This window comes from Hibiscus syriacus, unplaced genomic scaffold (genome assembly GCF_006381635.1).
Source record: "Hibiscus syriacus cultivar Baekdansim isolate YM2019G1 unplaced genomic scaffold, ASM638163v2 tig00112498_pilon, whole genome shotgun sequence".
Taxonomy (NCBI): Eukaryota; Viridiplantae; Streptophyta; class Magnoliopsida; order Malvales; family Malvaceae; genus Hibiscus; species Hibiscus syriacus.
The window spans coordinates 1621311-1640784 of record NW_024063347.1 but is presented as its reverse complement, the minus strand read 5'-3'; the positions used below and the strand labels follow the sequence as shown (position 1 = coordinate 1640784).

The window sequence follows — 19474 nt, the reverse complement described above, 5'->3', positions numbered from 1 at the left end:
AAGAGATAACCTTACAACACTCTCAAGAATATACCCCAATTCTTGAGAACACTCTTTCCCAAAGAGAAGATTACAAATTTGCAAACTTACAAGGAAATTCTCACAAGGTAGATTGTTTGCACAATTCTAAAACAAAGAAAAGAACACTCAAGAATGAATACAATTGAGTACAAGTAGTGTTCTTAAAAGCAAAATGAATATTGAATGAAAAATAGGCTTGAAATGCACAAACTTGAGGTTTGATGCTTTCTATTTGATTCTCTCTTGATTCTAGTTGCTTGATGTTTCTTGTTATTGATCAATGGCTTTCAAGCTTGTTTAAATACATCTTGAATCACTTCTGAACTTTGGGGGATCATTAATGAAGTTATTGGAGCCGTTTAAGTGTGAAAACAATTAATATTTCTGCTTGGAGCGTGGGGGAATCGGTACCCCCTCATGGGGAATCGGTTCCCTAAGTGTAAAATTCAAATATTCGATCGTTGAGCAGTGGGGGGAATCGATACCCCCTGGGGGGGAATCGGTTCCCTCCGAGCATATTGGAATTTCTCGGAGCCAAACCATTGAGGGGGAATCGGTACCCCCTTGGGGGGGAATCGGTTCCCTCTGGACAAACTGTAATTTTTGGCTTTGAAACGGTTCGAAATACTTTGTAAAATTGTTTTGAAATTATTTTAAGATTAAAACTTAATTTTACAGTTTAGTAAGGATTTAAAATGAACTTTGAGTAATATTTTGATATTCGATTTAATATATCGAATATGCTTAGAAAAATCATTTTCAAAATTAAAATTCTTTTAATTTAATTTGTTATATCGAAACATCAAAATGTTTTCAACAGTATGTGAGTACATTGAGGTTGTGCACAAATATTGTCACCACAACTCGTATAAATTCCCACTAGGGGCACTGAATATTTGTCTCGAATGACCGCGTAGAAATGTCCCGAATGACCACTATATCCCGAAGGACCACATATCACATATGTCCCGAAGGACCACTCCTTAAGAACCATATACATAATACGATGGACCAAATAAGTGTACCGAAGTACCACATACATGTTCCACAGAATTACATATATGTCCCGAAGGACCACGTAGAATTGTCTCGAAGGACCGCGTAGACCCTCGACTCTTGGCATGCCAAATATACCTATAGCTCTCGTATCATATAACATGGGCATTTTTCTTATGCTTCTTATATTCATGTACTCATATCATTTCTCTTATGATCACATATCACATGTACATATAGTCACGTAGTTTACTTTCATGTAATTCATATCACTTTTCATATGAATTCATATTCATATGTCACATAGCTCATATCACTTTGCATGGATTCACATAAACATATATATCATTTATGTTTCATCTCTTAATCTCATATCATATAACATGCTCAATCCTCTTATGTTCACATAACATATAATGCATACAAATTATATTCACATTTACCTTTACTCTTGAATTCATACATCATACAAATCATGTCATCTCTTGTTCTCATATGTTTCCAATACATCACATATATCACTAGTGCATTTTCACTTAAACATGTAAATCATGTAACATATAAGATATATATATATATATATATATATATATATATATATATATATATATATATATATATATATATATATATATATCAATTTATATATACTAATACACACATAATAATCACATAACATCTTAATTTCATATCATATAACCTTAGCCTTGCTTTGATTCGATCCTGATTCTTTGATTATTCCGGAACTTGTTTAGGCTTAATATCTACATAAATATAACATTTCAAAACACTTATCAGTAGCCTAAACCTTAAACTTGATGTTAATAACTTAAGTCGGTTTAATGAACCAAAATTCTATTTTTTTTCTTTAGGGGGAATCGATACCCCCAGGGGGAATCTGTACCCCCTGCATAATCTGTAAAACCCAGAATTTTATTGTTTAAACCCGAAAATCACAAACTCTTCACTCAATTCTTCTATTTTAATCCCCTATCATACCATTAAACTCAAATACCATTACTTAAATCAATTTATATCCATATAAACCATCTTTATCTCTCATATCTCATTATGATTCTTAAAATTAAGAATCATATCAAATTTTCTACATGTTTTAAATTCAATTCTAACACTTTATATCTCTTAATTCCACTTATGACAAGTCAAATTTGACTTCCACCTCTAATTATGAACTCTATTTCAATATTTCATTCAAAAACTCAAAATCTTTAATCTCTCCTATACCTTTCATCTTGTTATTTTAGAACAAAATAAGCTTTCCTTAAGCTTAATTATCATCTAATGATCAAAACTCAGCTTTTAAATCAACAAATAACCAAGAAATCAGAAACTTACCTTTGAGCCTGGGAGATACAATAGGAAGAAGAAGAAGGAAGAAGAAAAAGTTTTAAGATAACTCTTCCCTCACCCCACGTGAATCATATTTATTAAGGAAAAAAATATCTTTCCTATCAAATGACTATTTTTCCCTTTAATTCCTTAGATAATTACTAACAACTTTTCAAAAATATTCTCAAATAAATCATTGAACTATTCAAATATTCTACTTTAATCACCAAATTCTGAAATTTTACAATTTAGTTACTAACCCGTAATTTGGGATGTTACAAGGACATTAACATAAAATAGAATTTTTGTTGTTAAAGATTGTGTAAATTTCTTGGTATGTTATCTTTCTATTTGTTGATTGATTGTTTGTTATATTTTTTTTAAATAAGACGATTATTCATGTGTTTCAAACTCATCTTTTTTAAAAAAAAAATTAATGATTGTCTAAGCTAAACGCTAACATACTGACTGTGATATGATTTGAGATTCTATGATAATATTTTATCATATTCCAGTCAGCAAGTTAACGTTCAGCTCGAACTGCTGTCAATTTTTTAACGGAAAATGACAAATTTAGAATATATAAATAGTCTAATGACAATTTTATAACTTTTAATAGTCAGAGACTCAACAAAATAACATCCTATAATTAAAGAATCATTTGTGTACTTTACCATATTTTTAAATTTCACAATCAATAGTGAAGGATAAAAAATGACATTACATTATCTAATAATAATTTTTGCCCCGAACTTGTTAAAAACATTACTTTGGCTTTCATTATTTTAATCATTATTTTTTATATTTTTTTAAATTAAATCAATTGAAAAGGTAATAACATACATATTATGTTAAAGTCAATTGTTCTGTCTTTTTTATTAATATCGACATTAATTACTTATCATTTTACATAAAAAGTTTGGTAAAGTACACAAATGATCCCCAACTATATGGTGTTACTTTGTTGAGTCCCTCGATTATTAAAAGTTACAAAATGTCTCCCGACTATAGGACACTACTATGTCGAGTCCTCCAACTATGAAAAGTTACAAAATGGTCATATGACTATTTATATGTTTCATATTCGTCTTTATCTATTAAAAGTTTGATGGTCGTCTGAGCTGAACGTTAACTTGCTAATTAGAATATGATAAAATCTGATTTCGGAATCGTAAACAACTATATAATTCAAACGGTTCTAAGATCAAATTTTATCATATCTCTGTCAATAAGTTAACGTCCAGTTAAGACGACCGTCAGTGTTTTAACAAAAAAGGACGCGTTTTGAACATATGAATAATCGAGTGACCATTATATAACTTTTAATAGTTCAGGGACTCAACAACGAAGTATCCTATAGTTGGGAGACCATTTTGTAACTTTTAATAATATATGAACTCAACAAAACAATATTATATAGTCAAATGATCATTTATATACTTTACCCTAAAAGTTTTAATATATATAAATTATAAATAAAATTATCATTACTCTATTTTAAAATTCATGATATATAATAATATATTTACAAAAATAACACAGCATATGTAAAAATCATTTAAAACTTTGTATTTAAAGCAATGTATATATATATATTACGAGATGACATCTCTTAATAACTTTAATTTTTTAAAAATATATTAAATTAACCCCTCGTATCTAGTTGGAAGTGCTAATAGCTCTATTGTCCCTCCATTCAATGACATTAAAACTTCATTATTTTGTATTTGGATCTTGTTATTCTCGTAATTATAAAAAAGTTAAAAGTATACCATTGTCAGTTGGTCATAAGACATTGTTTTATTAAGTCATTCAATTATAATGTGTTCATTTGTTAAATTCATCAATTATTAAAAATTATAAAATAATCTCTAATTATAGGGTTTTATTTTGTTGAGTTTTTCCGACTATTAAAAGTTATAAAATGGTCAGTCAACTGTTCATGTGTTCCAAACTCGTCTTTTTTTGTTAAAGAACTAATAATCGTCTGAGTTGGATGTTAACATGTTGACTGAGATATGATAAAATCTTATCTTAGAACCTTTTGACCTTTATTGTTTGGATCGACTTTCTGTTTACATTATGTCGTTGAACTAGTGCTGAAAACATTATGACGTAGAGCAAATGCTTGAAAGCAACGATGATATTATACACATCATAAAAATATGATTTTATCATATCCGAGACAACATGTTAACGTCAAATTCAGACAGTCATCATTTTTTTTTTAAAATAATGAGTTTAAAACATATAAATAGTCGGATGACCATTGTTTAACTTTTAATAGTTAACAAAAAACACCATATAATCAATGATCAATTTATAATTTTTAATAATTGATGAACTTGACAAACCAACACCCTATAATCGAGAGACTATTTATATATTTTACCCTTATAAAAATCGTTTAAAAGTTGAGAATGATGCTAATACGAGCATATATGAAAGAAAAAAAGACGCATATAATGAGACGTTGGAAGGTGTTGTCAAAGTGTTGATTGAAAGCGTGGCATCTTTGCATGTGAAAAATACTAGAATTAGGTATGAGTGGTGAATTATGGGTTTGGCAGGAGAGTCTAATACATGACTTGTTAATAAAAGATCAAAAACAGTATAAATCTACTGTAAAAATATCTTTTATTAAATGCGTAATTTTTTAATTAGATGTAACAAAATTTTAAGTTAAAATTAAAATTATTATAAATTATTTTTTTATTATAAACTCTAAAATTGTCATAATATGATTTTTTATTATAATTAAAAATATTATAAATTATATAATTTTTTAAAGTTAAACATGATAATGATTTAGATTAAAAATCATCTTAAATTAAAATATCGCACAACAAAACGAGTTTGGCATATTTCCATTTATCTCAGATGTAGGCGTTGGAAGTAATCATCGAACTCCACAATTGAAGGCTTTCGATGGAATAAAGTTAACGATCCCTTGACCCTTGGGAAACCAAATTACTTTAATGTACAAATCCATTGTACCTAATCATTCCTATGTTATTTAATGATATTAATTAAGTCACTAGCATTTTGGGTAAAGTATATAAATGGTGTCCCGATTATAGGGTGATATTTTGTTAAGTCCTTCGACTATTAAAAGTTATAAAATGATCCTTCAACTATAGGGTGTTACTTTGTTGAGTCTCCCGATTATTAAAAGTTATAAAATAGTCACCCGACTATTTAGTATATTCTAAACTCGTCCTTTTTTTGTTAACAATTTAACAACAATCTAAGTTGAATGTTAACCTAATGATCGAGATATGATAAAATTTGATTCCATAATCTAAAAAAATATCATATATCATTCAACGGATTAACATTCAGTTCAGACTGTTGTCAATTTTCTAACGGAAAAGACGAGTTTAGAACATACTATTAAGTCATGTAACCATTTTGTAACTTTTAACAGTAAGAGGACTCAATAAAGCAACACTCTATAATCAAAGGACCATTTTATAGCTTGTAATAATCGATGGACTCAACAAAGCATTACCCTATAGGCGGGGGACTATTTATGTACTTTACCCTTTACTTTAAGAAAAATCAATGACATGATGATTGAGTTAAATCTATATAACTATATATTCAATAATTATATATATCTTATCGATATAATTTTATTTTTATTCGATTCGGTAAATTTAATTCTCACATATATTGCCATTTAATTAATTTTTCTTCTTAATTTTAATATATTGAAGTTCATTTTTTTTCAATCAAATAATGATACAATCTAATTGGAGGAAACCAAAGTTGACCTTGGGGGGATTAAACCAAGGATGTATGGAACTATTGAGTCGAATCCTTACCTTGATTAAAATTGAGATCATGTTTTATTAAAAATTATCATATTAATTAAAGTTTAAAGAAAGCAAAATCTGAATCGAAGGATTCAAGCTCGAGTTTACTAAGATAAAAGAATGAATGCTTAACCATTTAACCAACTTCAATACTTGATTAATATTGACAATGTAGTATATATAATTTAAGCTGAAATTAACAAATAATATTAATATTAATATAATTAAGGTTTGAATTATACTCTCTCTCTTATTTTACTCACCGTACTTTTAATTTACTCACTAAACTTTCGAATTGCTCGTTTTGACCACTCTAAATTATTTTATTATTATTATTATTTTATTATTATTTAATTTAAAATATAAAATAAAAACAAAATGTGATCAGACGCCATCGCCGACCACCCATAGATGATTATCATTTGGTCTAAATTTCATAGGCCTTGTTCATTTCGACCCTGAGTCCGAATCTAGTTATTGTTTTACCAGAAAATGTCCCAAAACCCACAACTCTCAATCGAAAATGTTTCAGCTTTTCACTTTCAATCTCAATCTCTGATTCGTGAACTTCATAGTAATGGCGGGGGATGTGGAGAAGCTCACTTTAAATGCTTTTCAAAAATTAAAGAATCTTAATTTATATCCTTCAAAATTACTCTGTAAAGTGAAAATGTACGAGGGAGATTCAATGTCATAAAAGATAGATAATGGTGGGGGATGTGGAGAAGCTCACTTTAAATGCATAATAAAGAAACAGTGCCTTCCCCACCCAACCAAATCCACCTACAAATTGAAACCTCAACAAAACCATGGCATTTCAAAGCCTTTAGTCAACAATAACATCAACTTATGCTCCATGATCATGTCCTATAAAAGTCTAGCGTGATATGGTTTTCATAAAAAGTTAGAAACCATGATTGAGCTGCAAGGCCATGCATGATGGAACATGCATCAATCACGGCAAAACCTGAAGAGGTTGAACCAAGGAAACTAAGGTAAAATCCAGACAACACATCAATATTCTCAACTTAAATGGGATTTATAGGTCCAAAAGTATAGCATGATGTGGAGAAGCTCACTTTAAATGCATAATAAAGAAACAGTGCCTTCCCCACCCAACCAAATCCACCTACAAATTGAAACCTCAACAAAACCATGGCATTTCAAAGCCTTTAGTCAACAATAACATCAACTTTTGCTCCATGATCATGTCCTATAAAAGTCTATCATGATATGGTTTTCATAAAAAGTTAGAAACCATGATTGAGCTGCAAGGTCATGCATGATGGAACATGCATCAATCACGGCAAAACCTGAAGAGGTTGAACCAAGGAAACTAAGGTAAAATCCAGACAACACATCAATATTCTCAACATAAATGGGATTTATAGGTCCAAAAATTCAGTATCAAATAGAAATTATGGAATCTGAAAGATAACATAAACCAAAACAATCCCTCGTGTTCTTGCAAATCTACAAAGAGTATAAAAGGTTCCACAAATATAGACATGATACACAAGGAAGATATACAGTGCACAATACCAGGGTAAACCCAACATGATGAGAAAGAACAAATTTCAAAACCATGAGCAAGTTGCTTGTCAGTCATGCCCCTCACAATCGATGCAAAACAGAGAAAAATGAACAACTGAATTGTCCAAAATTTAGACAAGAATAAATTAAATCATAGTACGAATATTACCCTCAGTTGCAGAAGGGTTTAACTTTAAACCTGTAGAGAAGCTTCTTCTTTATGGAAGCCGGGTTGTCAACTGTGAGCAATACTTTACCAAGTTCACTGACTTTGAAGCTTTGTGACACAACTGGTTCATCTTTTGAAGTCATCTTTGTCGGTTTTTGAATGATAACAGCATAGCTATCTTTGGCATCAGGCACAAATTCAGCTCCATAGCTCACCTCCCAACCGACCACCCTGATTTCCCAAACAAGAACACATTTCTGCAATTCAAAATTTTCGCATTAATACAAGTGGGATTTTAGACCTTAAATTCATCAGCATTGGCAAAAACACCGAAAAACATAGTAGCTAAATATGTTTAGTTAAAATCAGTGAATGACATTAGCAGGATGGAGAAACAATGGAATTTGAACCTCAAAGATTGATATTTCAACAGTTTGCTTTGTTCCCGGTTTCACAGTCATTTCAGTGGCAGCATCGTCATCACTGAATTCCGGGTTGCAATCACAATAATCCACACTCAAACCACCATATTGAATAGGCACTTGCTCAGGTGGTATGTATCTGTTTTACGCATCGTATATTTCAGGATATTAACCACTAGAAAGAACCACAGGTACTTAGAATAAGTACTTTAGATAAACCACTCACTTGAAAAGGGTTTCAGCAGATTTTGCTGGCAGTGCAATGACAAACTTGCTCTTGGTTCTTTGAGTCATAAATGGACTAATCATTGTATAGAATGCAAGATACCACCAAGGAACGTTAATGAACACCTAAACAGAATATGAAACCCAAATCAATGCATCTCCCAAAGAATCTAATGGACAATAAAAATAGCACATTAAGGATATATAGATAGACATATAGATATAAAACAAACCTGTTTTGCAACAAACTCTGGATAATTATCTTGGAGAACCTGAAGAGCTTGTTTAGTTGCCAATCTAAGCTCTTTTTTTCCAGGTCCAGGCGAATTTTTGAGGTCACTAACCTGGAAAATGGTGGAAATACCACCAGGACTAAAATCGAGCCTTCTTATACTCTTCTCCAAGAGCTGAATTCGCCATCGCAGGAACTTCATTCGCTTTTCCTCATCGGAAAATGTTTTCTGGTACAATTCTTTATTCTGAAACTCCCCATAAACATTGTAACAAACAGGATGGCCTTCCCTGTCTTTTCCATGGATGAACACAACTTTGTCCATATCATCACCAAGATCTTCATCCAAAAGCTCGTCGATTCCGAACTCTTTCCTCCAATGGATCGTGTTTTTTAACATTACAAACGCATCTTTAGATTTGAAATCCCTTGCTCTCAAGAACTTCAAAAGGATGACATCGCTCCTGTCGTCTTTTAAAAGAGGAATACCCCAAATGGATACCTCTTTTGGTTCTTGTTTCTTTTCCTTATCTGGGTTTTCTTCACTTTTGGATTCTGAATTGAAAAGGTTAGAGTCTATAGCTTCTTTAACAAGCCGCTTCAGTTCTTCCAAAGCTTTCCTTTGGAAATCAGATAGATCAGTTTCCTTGTTGCTTTCCTCTTTGAAAGAACCCAGATTTTGGGGAGCCTTTTTCTCTTCAACAACAGCAGCCACCTCTTCTTGAGCAGTACTAGTACTCGCTGCAGTAGGCTCCTCATCTTTCTCAGTCACCGCCGCCAGTGATTCCGTCTCCGTAGCAACCTCTGGTTGCTGCGATTCGGATTCCGATATCACAACAGTTTCTGCTGTTGGAGCTTCTTCCTTTTGTGCCTCCATTACAGCAGGTGGCTCAGATTCTGACTCCATCGCTTGCGGTGGTGGAGTTGGAGGTAGTTCCTCTTTTCCTGACCCTTTATCCGTTGAATCAGGTTCCAGTGCTATCGGTTCCTGTGGTGGCGGTGTTTGCTCGTCTTTTTCAGCTGTAGTCGTTGAAGCGGATTCGGTAACAGAAACAGATACAGCTGCTACGTGAAGTGAAGGAGAAGGATCTTCTTTTTCTAAAAGAGAAGGTGAGCCAGTTTCGGTCACCGTCGGCGGTGGCGCTGCTGCCACAGGGGGATTCTGGGTTGGAGTTTCATCGGTCATGTTTGGCTGTTTGTTGTATGAAAAAGTGAAGAGTGCGACTGTGAAGTGAAGAAGTGAGAAAGTTCATATAAACAAATCTGGAACGGTAACAATATGGAAAATGGAATCCTATGCTCTAATGTCTAATCTAATAAAATGTAGACTAGGACAAATTATTTCATGGATATAAATATATTTAATTAATAGTTTAAAAATATGAATATAAATAATATATATTTTAATTTAAAATCTTACAAATAAAATCTAAATATTATATATAAATTAAATCTGATCTTTCTTTTAAATTTATTTTAACTTAATTTAAAGTATAAAATTTTTATTTATGAATAATCCAATTTCAATTATATATTTTTAAAAACATATATTGATGGAAATATATATATTAGAAGTGGACAAATGTAAAAGGTTTTGATGTTTGAAGGGCATGGATCATATGTTGTACCTTTTTGGGACTGTTATCGTCAAACAATATAAAATTAATAATTTATATTGTAATTTAATTATAAAATATATGAAAACTAATATAAAATATTTTTTTTGAGTTGTATTATGGACTATTCGAGATGATTCAGGCCCAAATAGAGAGAGTTGTCAAACTTTTTTGGTCATAACCTGGCATGTCCATGGACACTTCTAACCCAATGTTGGATTCGAAGGCCAAGATTTCAACATCCAAGATAATTAACCCTAGACCCGAAAAGGAGAGAGAAGATTAAGCAAAAGGAGGAATAATACAACAATAATAATAGCAGGAGAGAGAGAATAGAAGAAAAATAAAAGAATAAAAAAGCTCGGAAATGGCAGAGAACAAGAGATTGGTGCCGGAAAAGTATGATATTAACGCAAAATGGGACGCTTGCCTCGATCTCGCTGTCCGCCGCTTCGTTTATTCATCATTCGCCGGTGCTGTTAGTGGCCTCCTATTATTCAGTTTGTCTCCCTTTCCCCAAAATTTATCGATTCCCCTTTTTCTTTTTAGATATTTGTTTTGCAGCGTTCGATTGAGAACTGTTGGAATGAACGTACGTAATTTGTAGAATTTAGTATTTTTCAAGTTGAAGATTGGCTTCATTGGTTCTATAAATATTGTTTTTCGATTTTCTGGTTTCCAGCATTTGTCCTTTTTTTATTTTTCATTTTTCAGTGCCGGTTGGATGTGATGCCGCTGTATAATAATATCAGAAATGGGATGATGTTATGTCTGTTTTGAATGCCAAAACTATTATAATTTTTCCTTACCCGCACATCAATATCCATTTAGGTGCCAACATTTTAGATCATCTGGCTGCCTTAAGGAGCTATGTTTACCGTAAAATATCACCATGTTACGTGGACTCATGTGAGTGTTGGATATGGGAATGTGTTCGACACCGATATGTTCAATTGTTCTTGGAGGATCATATTCCCATGCCCATGTCCGAACATAAGTCAGACATGAGTGTGGCACAGTACTTCAAGAAAACTGAAGATTGGGAGCAATAGCAACATGTCATGCTCTTCAAATATTCAAGAGTGTTTTCATCCTTATATGTTTGATTTTCCTACGTATAGTTTAGCATCAGAGCTAGATCCTTTTGCCACCATTGTAGGTTAACAACTAAGTTGAAACTTTTCCATTGTTCCCATCTAGTAAAGCTGAAACAGTTAAAGTGATAGTGCATTTTGCTTTTAAATAGATATTCATTTGGGCTGTCGTTAGAGTATACAGTGTTCTTCACTTTTGAATTACATTGAATTCTTTATAGTAGTCTTCTATCCAAGCATTATTACTTATGTGCCTTTTCTTCTTTCTTCCTTGAATTCAGAATATTGATCCATTTTGATTTTTCATACTAGAGAGTCCAGTGACTCGATGGGCATCAGTAGCTTTTGGTGCTGGGATTGGAATTGGATCTGCATACACAGATTGTTCTCGTAGTTTTTATGGATACGATGCTCATGTTTCCCAGGTAGGAACTTTTGCTTTACTCAGCTAATACTTTAATCTTTTGAACCACTCCTTCCTCTAAGTTGCAAACTCACGTTTCAGTTGGTTTAAGAGATAATCCTTTGTTATACAAATGTTAAATTCTTGTTTTACCTGTTAACAGTTCTCTAAAGATGTCAAATAGGCAGATTTGCGTCATCAACTTCAACACCAACAACTAAACCAACTTTAATAGAGTAATATGGGATTATCCATAATCCTAAATCCAATAACATGCAATGCTAAGTAAATTTTATCCTAAGATAATTTCTTGTAACATTTAATATAATTAAAAAGTGATGTATTAAGTGATAGTCTGAGTAGACACAATGGATAAAATTTAAGCATACTCCAGTTAGTGAACCAAAGGTCCAAAACAACTATCATTGAGCTTGGCTTGCCTTTTATCTAAAAACATAGGAAGAGACAAAGACTATCTCTTAGGTTGAAATGCAAAGTTACAATAGTGGAAGTTGGAGTTCATAGGTTGACAAGTTGTATGTATCAGTTCTATCTGATTTTGTGACAAAAACTTCTCTCCTACTATGCACTTGTGCTGTTTGAGTTGAGTCCTTTTGGTTTGCAACTTGCACATAGGCATTAGTTTAGAAAAGGGTCAGGAAATTATCTTTAAGCCAAGTGCTGTCCAATTATTAAATCATGCTATTGGTTGAAGCATTGAGAGGTATGGGGTGCTCTACTTCTTTGTCTCTTTCTTTTCCACTTTTCTTCCAGTCCGACAAATACGTTAGCCATCTCCTGGTGTATATTCTATCACCATATCCATCTTTAGTAACTGCTGTGGACTGAAACAACCATTCTATTTTGATAAACAACTGAGAAGTTAGATATGGTACTCCTAAAAGATTTAAACTTCCCTGAATATCTAAAAATTGAACAAATTAATGGGATTTACTCAGAGAACCTTGAACTTTTTTTTAAAGCATTTAGTGGAAAAGCTTTCCATATTATGACATCTGCTGTACCCAATGGAAAAAAAATTCGCGATGATGCCTGAGCTAGTCAATTTCTCAGGTTATAGTGGTTAGTTGTTTCTTTGCCACCTGGTCTCTTGGATGATGATTGTCTACAGCCTTGGCAATTTAAGCACTATTTATTGTTCAAATAGATGAAGTACTAAAATTGTCACTTCACTAGCATTCTATCAAGTTTGACTATTTCTTAGAAATCAGCGTCTGATGGATGTTTGTCAAATTTAATTTGTGTATATCACTCTTCTTAATATTTGTTTCAAAAATCTCTGTAGAAACTTCATTTTGTTCTCTTTTATGTTTCCAGGATGGGAAGCAGTGAGTCGGTGTTGTTGAAGTTCCTCCAAGTTTATAGGTTCGAATTCAGAGTTTTTCATAAGCTGATATTGTTTGTCATTACACAGCAATGTCTTTTGAATTTTAGTACAAACATTGTTGTTGTTGGGTCGGCAATTAACATGATGCACATGACTCCAGTTGTCTTTTGCTCTGTAATTCTATCATGAGTAAAACCAAAAATTTGGAGAATGAAAATAATTCCTTCAATTGCAGGCTTGAATTTTATGTGGTTGTTAAGATTTGCGTTTGTTATGTCTTGATGAGTGCCAGTATATGGAGTTACTTTTTAGCTTCCTCGTGTGAGGGAAAGTTACAACTTTTTGTATAATTCATATTTTGAATCTCTATCATATTTTGCATCCCTCTATTGTCTGCTTTCTCATTTCCTAGGACTACTACATGAAGAGCGAAACGAAGATTCGATCCGCTTACAATACAAAAGGTTGTTGAAAATCTTGGTTACCTTATGTTTGTGAATTGCTAGGGGAACTGCCTTCCAAAATTTCTTTAATATGAAGAGGTTCGTTGGAATGTAAGTTTTAGAGGGTTGCAGATGAATGCAATTGGCCCTTCAAAGCCCACATCATTCTGTTTAAATGTTGCTCAAACAGAAAATGTCCTCTGATTTCATTCTCCTCCTCCAATTGGAACATAACCGTACACCTATACACTGAGTTTGTGCAAAATAGAGCAAGCTGAGGATGAGTACAGGAAACAAATTAATGTCAGTTTTCTTCACATTTGTAAGGAAGCTAAGATCAAATGTCTTTCCATTTTGAAGTCTAAATAACCAAGTGGAAAGAAAAGAACAAAAAAATAGTTTCAAGGCAACTGTCCATAGCAGTTGACATTGTTCTTACTGTTTTATTCTTTCTTCGCTGAATGCTCATTTGACCTATATAGGTAGGGATCAAACTGAACCATTTTTCACTGAATCCAAATTAGGTTGCTTTGGAGCTTTTTTATTTTTTTTTCTTCGTAGATGGTTAGTTGAGTTGGGCATCGGTCGAATTTGAGTTGGGATTCTTCGGCATTGAAAGGAAATCTTCCCACTCTACCTTAAGCTTCGACGAACACCGTGCAATCATATATAGAAGCTACCGTGAAATCTTCCTATTCTTAGGATGCATTCTAGAAAATCCAGAACTCCGAACTGTATTCATGGTAGTGCTATAATTATTTCATCTTCTGTTCTTAAGAATGATGTTTGTATAAGTTGGCGTGGGGGATTAAAGTAGCCTATTACTCTGCTGTTTTTGGTTTTTCCCAGTGTGAAACTTTGCAGGTCTTCCTCTACTTTATTTCAATACTGGAATAAATATGTAATTATCCCCATTCTGTTTATTGCCGTTGCATTTGCTGTTCAAGTTGAGTTTCAACAAGTCTTGCCCTCATTCATATTGATCCATTGGAGTTCATTAATCATTCGTCGATTGGTTTAGGGAGCTAAGCTTAAAGATCGTGCATCACTTTATGACAAAGTGGAACAGAGAGTCCGACAATTAGAACCTTTTAGATCTCTCGATTCATGTATTCATGCCATTAATTGATAAAACCGGTTTCACATCCAAAAATTAAACCTGTCTAAACATGTATTCTTTACTGTTTACTCACCCAAAGAAAAATAACCCAAAACAAGCAGAGAACACAACGGAACAAGTAGCAGTTCATAATATCTGTAGAGTAGATGCATGCTTCTTTATTTTAATAATATCGAACCACCGATTTCAGATTTGTTCTCTCCGACTGTCTCTACCTGCCATAAGTGTTACAGACAACCAATTATTAATTATTATTGCTCCCGCCCCTTAATAAATATGGTCATTTTTAGAAAATTCAAAACGTATTAAAGTACAAAACAAAACAAAAATCACACAAGATGACATAAAAAAAATAAACTATAGTACGTACACAAGGAATGGTATTTTCATATAGAAAAAAAACCCCTTCATTTTGCAGGATTAAAGTTTAAATATTTTGGGAGAAATTGCAGTAGAGAATACACACAATACGATATATATTTGTTTCAACAATTCTTCGGTGAGTTTATGATAATATTGTTGATTTTTCTTTTTAAAAAAATTAATTGGGTTGCTTATTTCAATAATATATATCCAGATGCAGGAATTCACACTATAAATCCTTTAATGCAATATCGAGAAACTATAAGAATCTCCATGTTGATGTATTTAAAACGAAAAGAAAGCAATTACCCAAGATGAAGGATGTTGTTGTGAGGATCTGAGTAGGCAGCGGCAGTTCCTGTCTCCACCACATTTGGGCTGAAGAAATTGCGAGAAGCAGCTAATGCATGTGTAGCATTCAGCACCTGCTCCACTCACCACCATATTTGCTTGTTGAACCCTCTCCATTTCTGCTATCTGATGTTCCACCACAATACTTAAATCTACTGTTATAGTAACATTTTTTTCTACTTCTTCATCACTGCCTCCAAGTTCTTTTTTCATCTATAAAAATATTCACTACTTTCTTGTATATCCGTGCACTTAATCAACTATTAGCAATTATTACAGATTCAAAATCAACTTAATCATACGAGTTAGGAAAGTAGTGTGTGATTAGATTACCTTGGCTCGGAGACGAACACTTTGATTTTCCAACTCAACTTCCTACAAACTATAAAATTATAAGTATAGAAATTAGAATTGGGGGGAAACAGTATTAGCCACTAAAGTAGTAAGAAAGAAGGAATTCACCCTCTTTTGGAAATACTGGATTTCAGACAGCAGCGTTTCGTAGTGTTGCATCCATTATAAACAAAATTATATAAGAGAAGAAAACAAAGGAATTCACCTTTTGGAGTGAAGAGAAAATGATAGTTTAGTTACGTTCTTTGATCAACTCTATGCTCTACCTGCTTCAATTCCTTCACTGTATGAATAATTAACACGAGTCATTAAATTAGATCAAATTTAAATTTGAATAAGAAATTCTTTTGAAAGTAGGTCGTAATCCGATGACCCATGGATATGATTCCTTGAGTCTAAGTAAATTAAACAAACTTGATGTGATCTGGAATCTTATATGAATCCATACTTGAAATAAATCAAACTGAATCAAAATCAAATCAAATTTTAGTTGGACTGATTTGACCTGCAACCAATTTGACTCAAACGGATTTTTACCTGAATTAGAAGCAACTCAAATTTAATTTATTTAATTTGAATCAAATATCAACCCAATTTTAACTTGATAATTGAATGAAAGAGATCAAATAATTAATTTATTATTATTATTTATAGCAATGATAAATAGTAAAATGATATATATATATATTATTCTATTTTTTATTGTATTACTAGTTAACCACCATCTTTTATAATAGTTTAATGGTTTAATATAATCTTTCATCCTTTAAAAGATATCTTCATTTATGATATGATAATTTTTAAAAGATATTTGATATAATAATTATAAAATTGAATTATTCACTATTCAAAATTATAGTTTATGTGATTAACTTTAATTGTCATCTCTTAGAAGGTAGACTATGATTAACTTTAAAAGATATATATACAATTGACATGAAACACAAATCTCAATTAAAGAGTTATCATTTAAAAGTGATATGTAGTTACAAACTAAGTCAAATATCTACATTAAATTGGTCCTACGTATCAAACTCAATTACATTGAGTTTCTTATTGATGATGTTGAATTCGAGACATTCAACGATTGGACAATCGAGAGTTAAAATTGAACCATTAACAAACAAAACGATACATCTTTTCTACAATAATATATTAATAATTATATATATGTATTTGATTGGACTCATATCCAACTCAACTCCATTAGATATTGACATGAATCAACATAACCCAATTTGATACCCAAATCTGATTCGTCTAGACTTAAATTAAGTTGATTTGAATTTATCTAAACCAAATCTGACATGAATAACTAGATTGCCATCTCTAAGCCTAGGAGTTGAATATAGGTCTATAAAATACATTTTATTCTAACCATAGAGGAGCAAAACCTAGTTTGGAAACTTCAAAGAAATTAAAAAAAATAGAAAGCAAACTTCATCTATACCTTCTCAGTGTAATTGGCACTGCTAATTATATATATATAATTTCACAATTCAAGGATTTGAATTACCTGTTAGTATTCTGTATCATTTGAATCTGTTGCTTTAACTTGGTTGATTCTCGTTGATAATACTACATGGGTTAATAAAATCATAATATCAAGTTCGTTAAAGTAAAATAATGAAAATATATTCATAGGTTAAAAGTAGATATATATTTAACATTTTGCGGAAAATAAAAAATTACTTGAGCATTGATTTCAGGAACCGTGGTTGTGTTTAAACCATCCGAACATGCCTTCTTGTACTTATCCATTGTTGATCTTATGCTGCACTCAACAAATGAAATGTTCCTTATAAATTCATGAGGAATAACTGTAAAATAAACACATTTAATGTTTACTGGGGAGAAGAAAACTCTCCACTTTGTTTATCATTGATTTAGCTAAGGAGGAAGAGGAAGTGCAGAGATGTTGAAATTGCCTTTATTTAGCAAGCAAGGAGAAAAGCTTTACACACATGGATTGTCAACTCAATCTTCACTCAAGAGAGAATGATGATAAGCAAACAAAAGATTTGGAAAGCTTGATTGTTAGCTACAAATTGAAGCAGACAAAACCCAGATACTCGGATCTTTTCAACAATGAAACTGGTAACTGCATTGGAACTCATACACTTCACAATTCACGTAATTGTTTGACCTTTGTAAAAAGTTCAAAACAAAAGAAGCAATGGGATGACTTTTTGCCAGATTGTTTGACATGAATCTATGTCTAATCACCCGTACTTGGTTGATGATTGTATCAATTAACACTGAAAAACGAAGAAAATGTTTTTCGTAAAATCAACTATCAAACACACCCTTACTTGTTGTTGGCGTATTCATAGAGGCGGCCACGGGCGGAGAAGACGACAAGAGCCCCTTCCGCATCACAAAGGACTGATAGTTCGTAAGCTTTCTTCAACAGCCCATTCCTTCGCTTGCAAAACGTAACCTGACGATTTGTAGTGTTCTCAATCCTCTTTATCTCTATTTTTCCACTCCCCATCTTCACCTTTATGCAACAAATACAGTATTATCCCCCAATTTATCATTTCTTCCTTCCTTATTCTATGTTTTTAGGTTTTGGAAGATAGATGTATGAATTCAATAGCCAAACTGATGAAAAGCTGAGCGTAAAAAGAAGAAGCTTTGAAGCAAATCCACAAGAATAAAAAAGTTATCCGTACTTGAAAACCTTAGATTTCTCAGTCAAAGTAAAATGAGCAAAGCTTTCTGGGTTTTATTTCGTAGACTAAAGTAGCATAGGCCGTGGATTGGACAAGTAAAATTCACTTCCTAGATCACGAAAGAAAACATTATATTTTTCGCAGATAAAAGTTACTATAGAAATGAGACAACTTGAAATAAACTGGAGCTGAAGGAAATTTGAAAAGAACTCTACATGTTTACGAAATCAAAACCCTAAAATATAGAGAAAAACCAGTCATAGTGATGGAAAACGTGTTAAAGTAGTGAGATCATTTGTTTTGTTAGAAGACGAGAGTGTTGTTGAGCGATTATGACCCGAAAATGAAGGGAAATTCATGCAAGAAGTAGAAAGAAGATTCCCTGCTATTGACAACAGATCCAAGCTGATAACATAAACCCTTCTCACGCAAGAAGTAAGTATATACACAGTCCGGCCACTTGAGCTTTCGGAAAATTACAAATCCCAAACAAGGCGAAGTGTGAGTAATATAGAAGAGAGAGGAGAAATGAGATTTCAATTATAGCTAGGGTTTGTAGTTTTTGGATAAAGTCAGAGAGGTTTGCAGGTTCAAATGCGCACCATTTTTGGTAATCATGTTTCCTTTTCAATTTATTTAAAGCTCCTGAACTCAACAACGTGCTCTTCCGTCAAAGAATCTTTCTAGGGCTTTACTTGGTGGACGGACGGTGTAAGATTTATATGGTGCCACCATCTTTTTTTATTTTTCTCTTCAAAATACCATTAATAATTTATATTTACAATTACGATTAGAATTAATCAATATAATACATATACTGAATTACAATTATCTATATAATTCAGACACAAATAAATATCTAAATCAGAGTAATTTTAAACAAAACTCATATATATTAAAATTTAAAATAAAATAAATATTAATTGAAAATATATAAAATA

At 32.2% G+C, this 19474-nt stretch overlaps 2 protein-coding genes and 1 pseudogene across 3 annotated transcripts; 1 reads left to right on the top strand and 2 right to left on the bottom strand.

Annotated features, from left to right (window-relative positions):
• Positions 1–7569: 7569 nt before the first annotated feature.
• On the bottom strand, positions 7570–10043 carry LOC120180501 (patellin-3-like). The gene is made up of 4 exons (XM_039185814.1): positions 8768–10043; positions 8536–8660; positions 8298–8448; positions 7570–8144 (listed from the first exon to the last, which is right to left on the bottom strand). The coding sequence occupies exons 1-4, from the start codon at positions 9950–9952 to the stop codon at positions 7890–7892; spliced, it is 1716 nt and encodes a 571-aa protein (XP_039041745.1). The 5' UTR covers positions 9953–10043; the 3' UTR covers positions 7570–7889.
• Positions 10044–10678: 635 nt separating this feature from the next.
• On the top strand, positions 10679–13469 carry LOC120180602 (MICOS complex subunit MIC10-like). Of its 2 annotated transcripts, none has more exons than XM_039185912.1 (3): positions 10679–10882; positions 11789–11905; positions 11992–12184. In XM_039185912.1, the coding sequence occupies exons 1-3, from the start codon at positions 10750–10752 to the stop codon at positions 12048–12050; spliced, it is 309 nt and encodes a 102-aa protein (XP_039041843.1). In that variant the 5' UTR covers positions 10679–10749; the 3' UTR covers positions 12051–12184. The 2 variants fall into 2 exon arrangements, with proteins under 2 accessions (XP_039041843.1, XP_039041844.1); XM_039185913.1 differs by lacking the exon at positions 11992–12184 and adding an exon at positions 13218–13469 and having other exon boundaries at positions 10681–10882; positions 11789–11901.
• Positions 13470–15458: 1989 nt separating this feature from the next.
• Positions 15459–18358, bottom strand: LOC120180543 (annotated as a pseudogene).
• Between the last annotated feature and the right edge of the window lie 1116 nt (positions 18359–19474).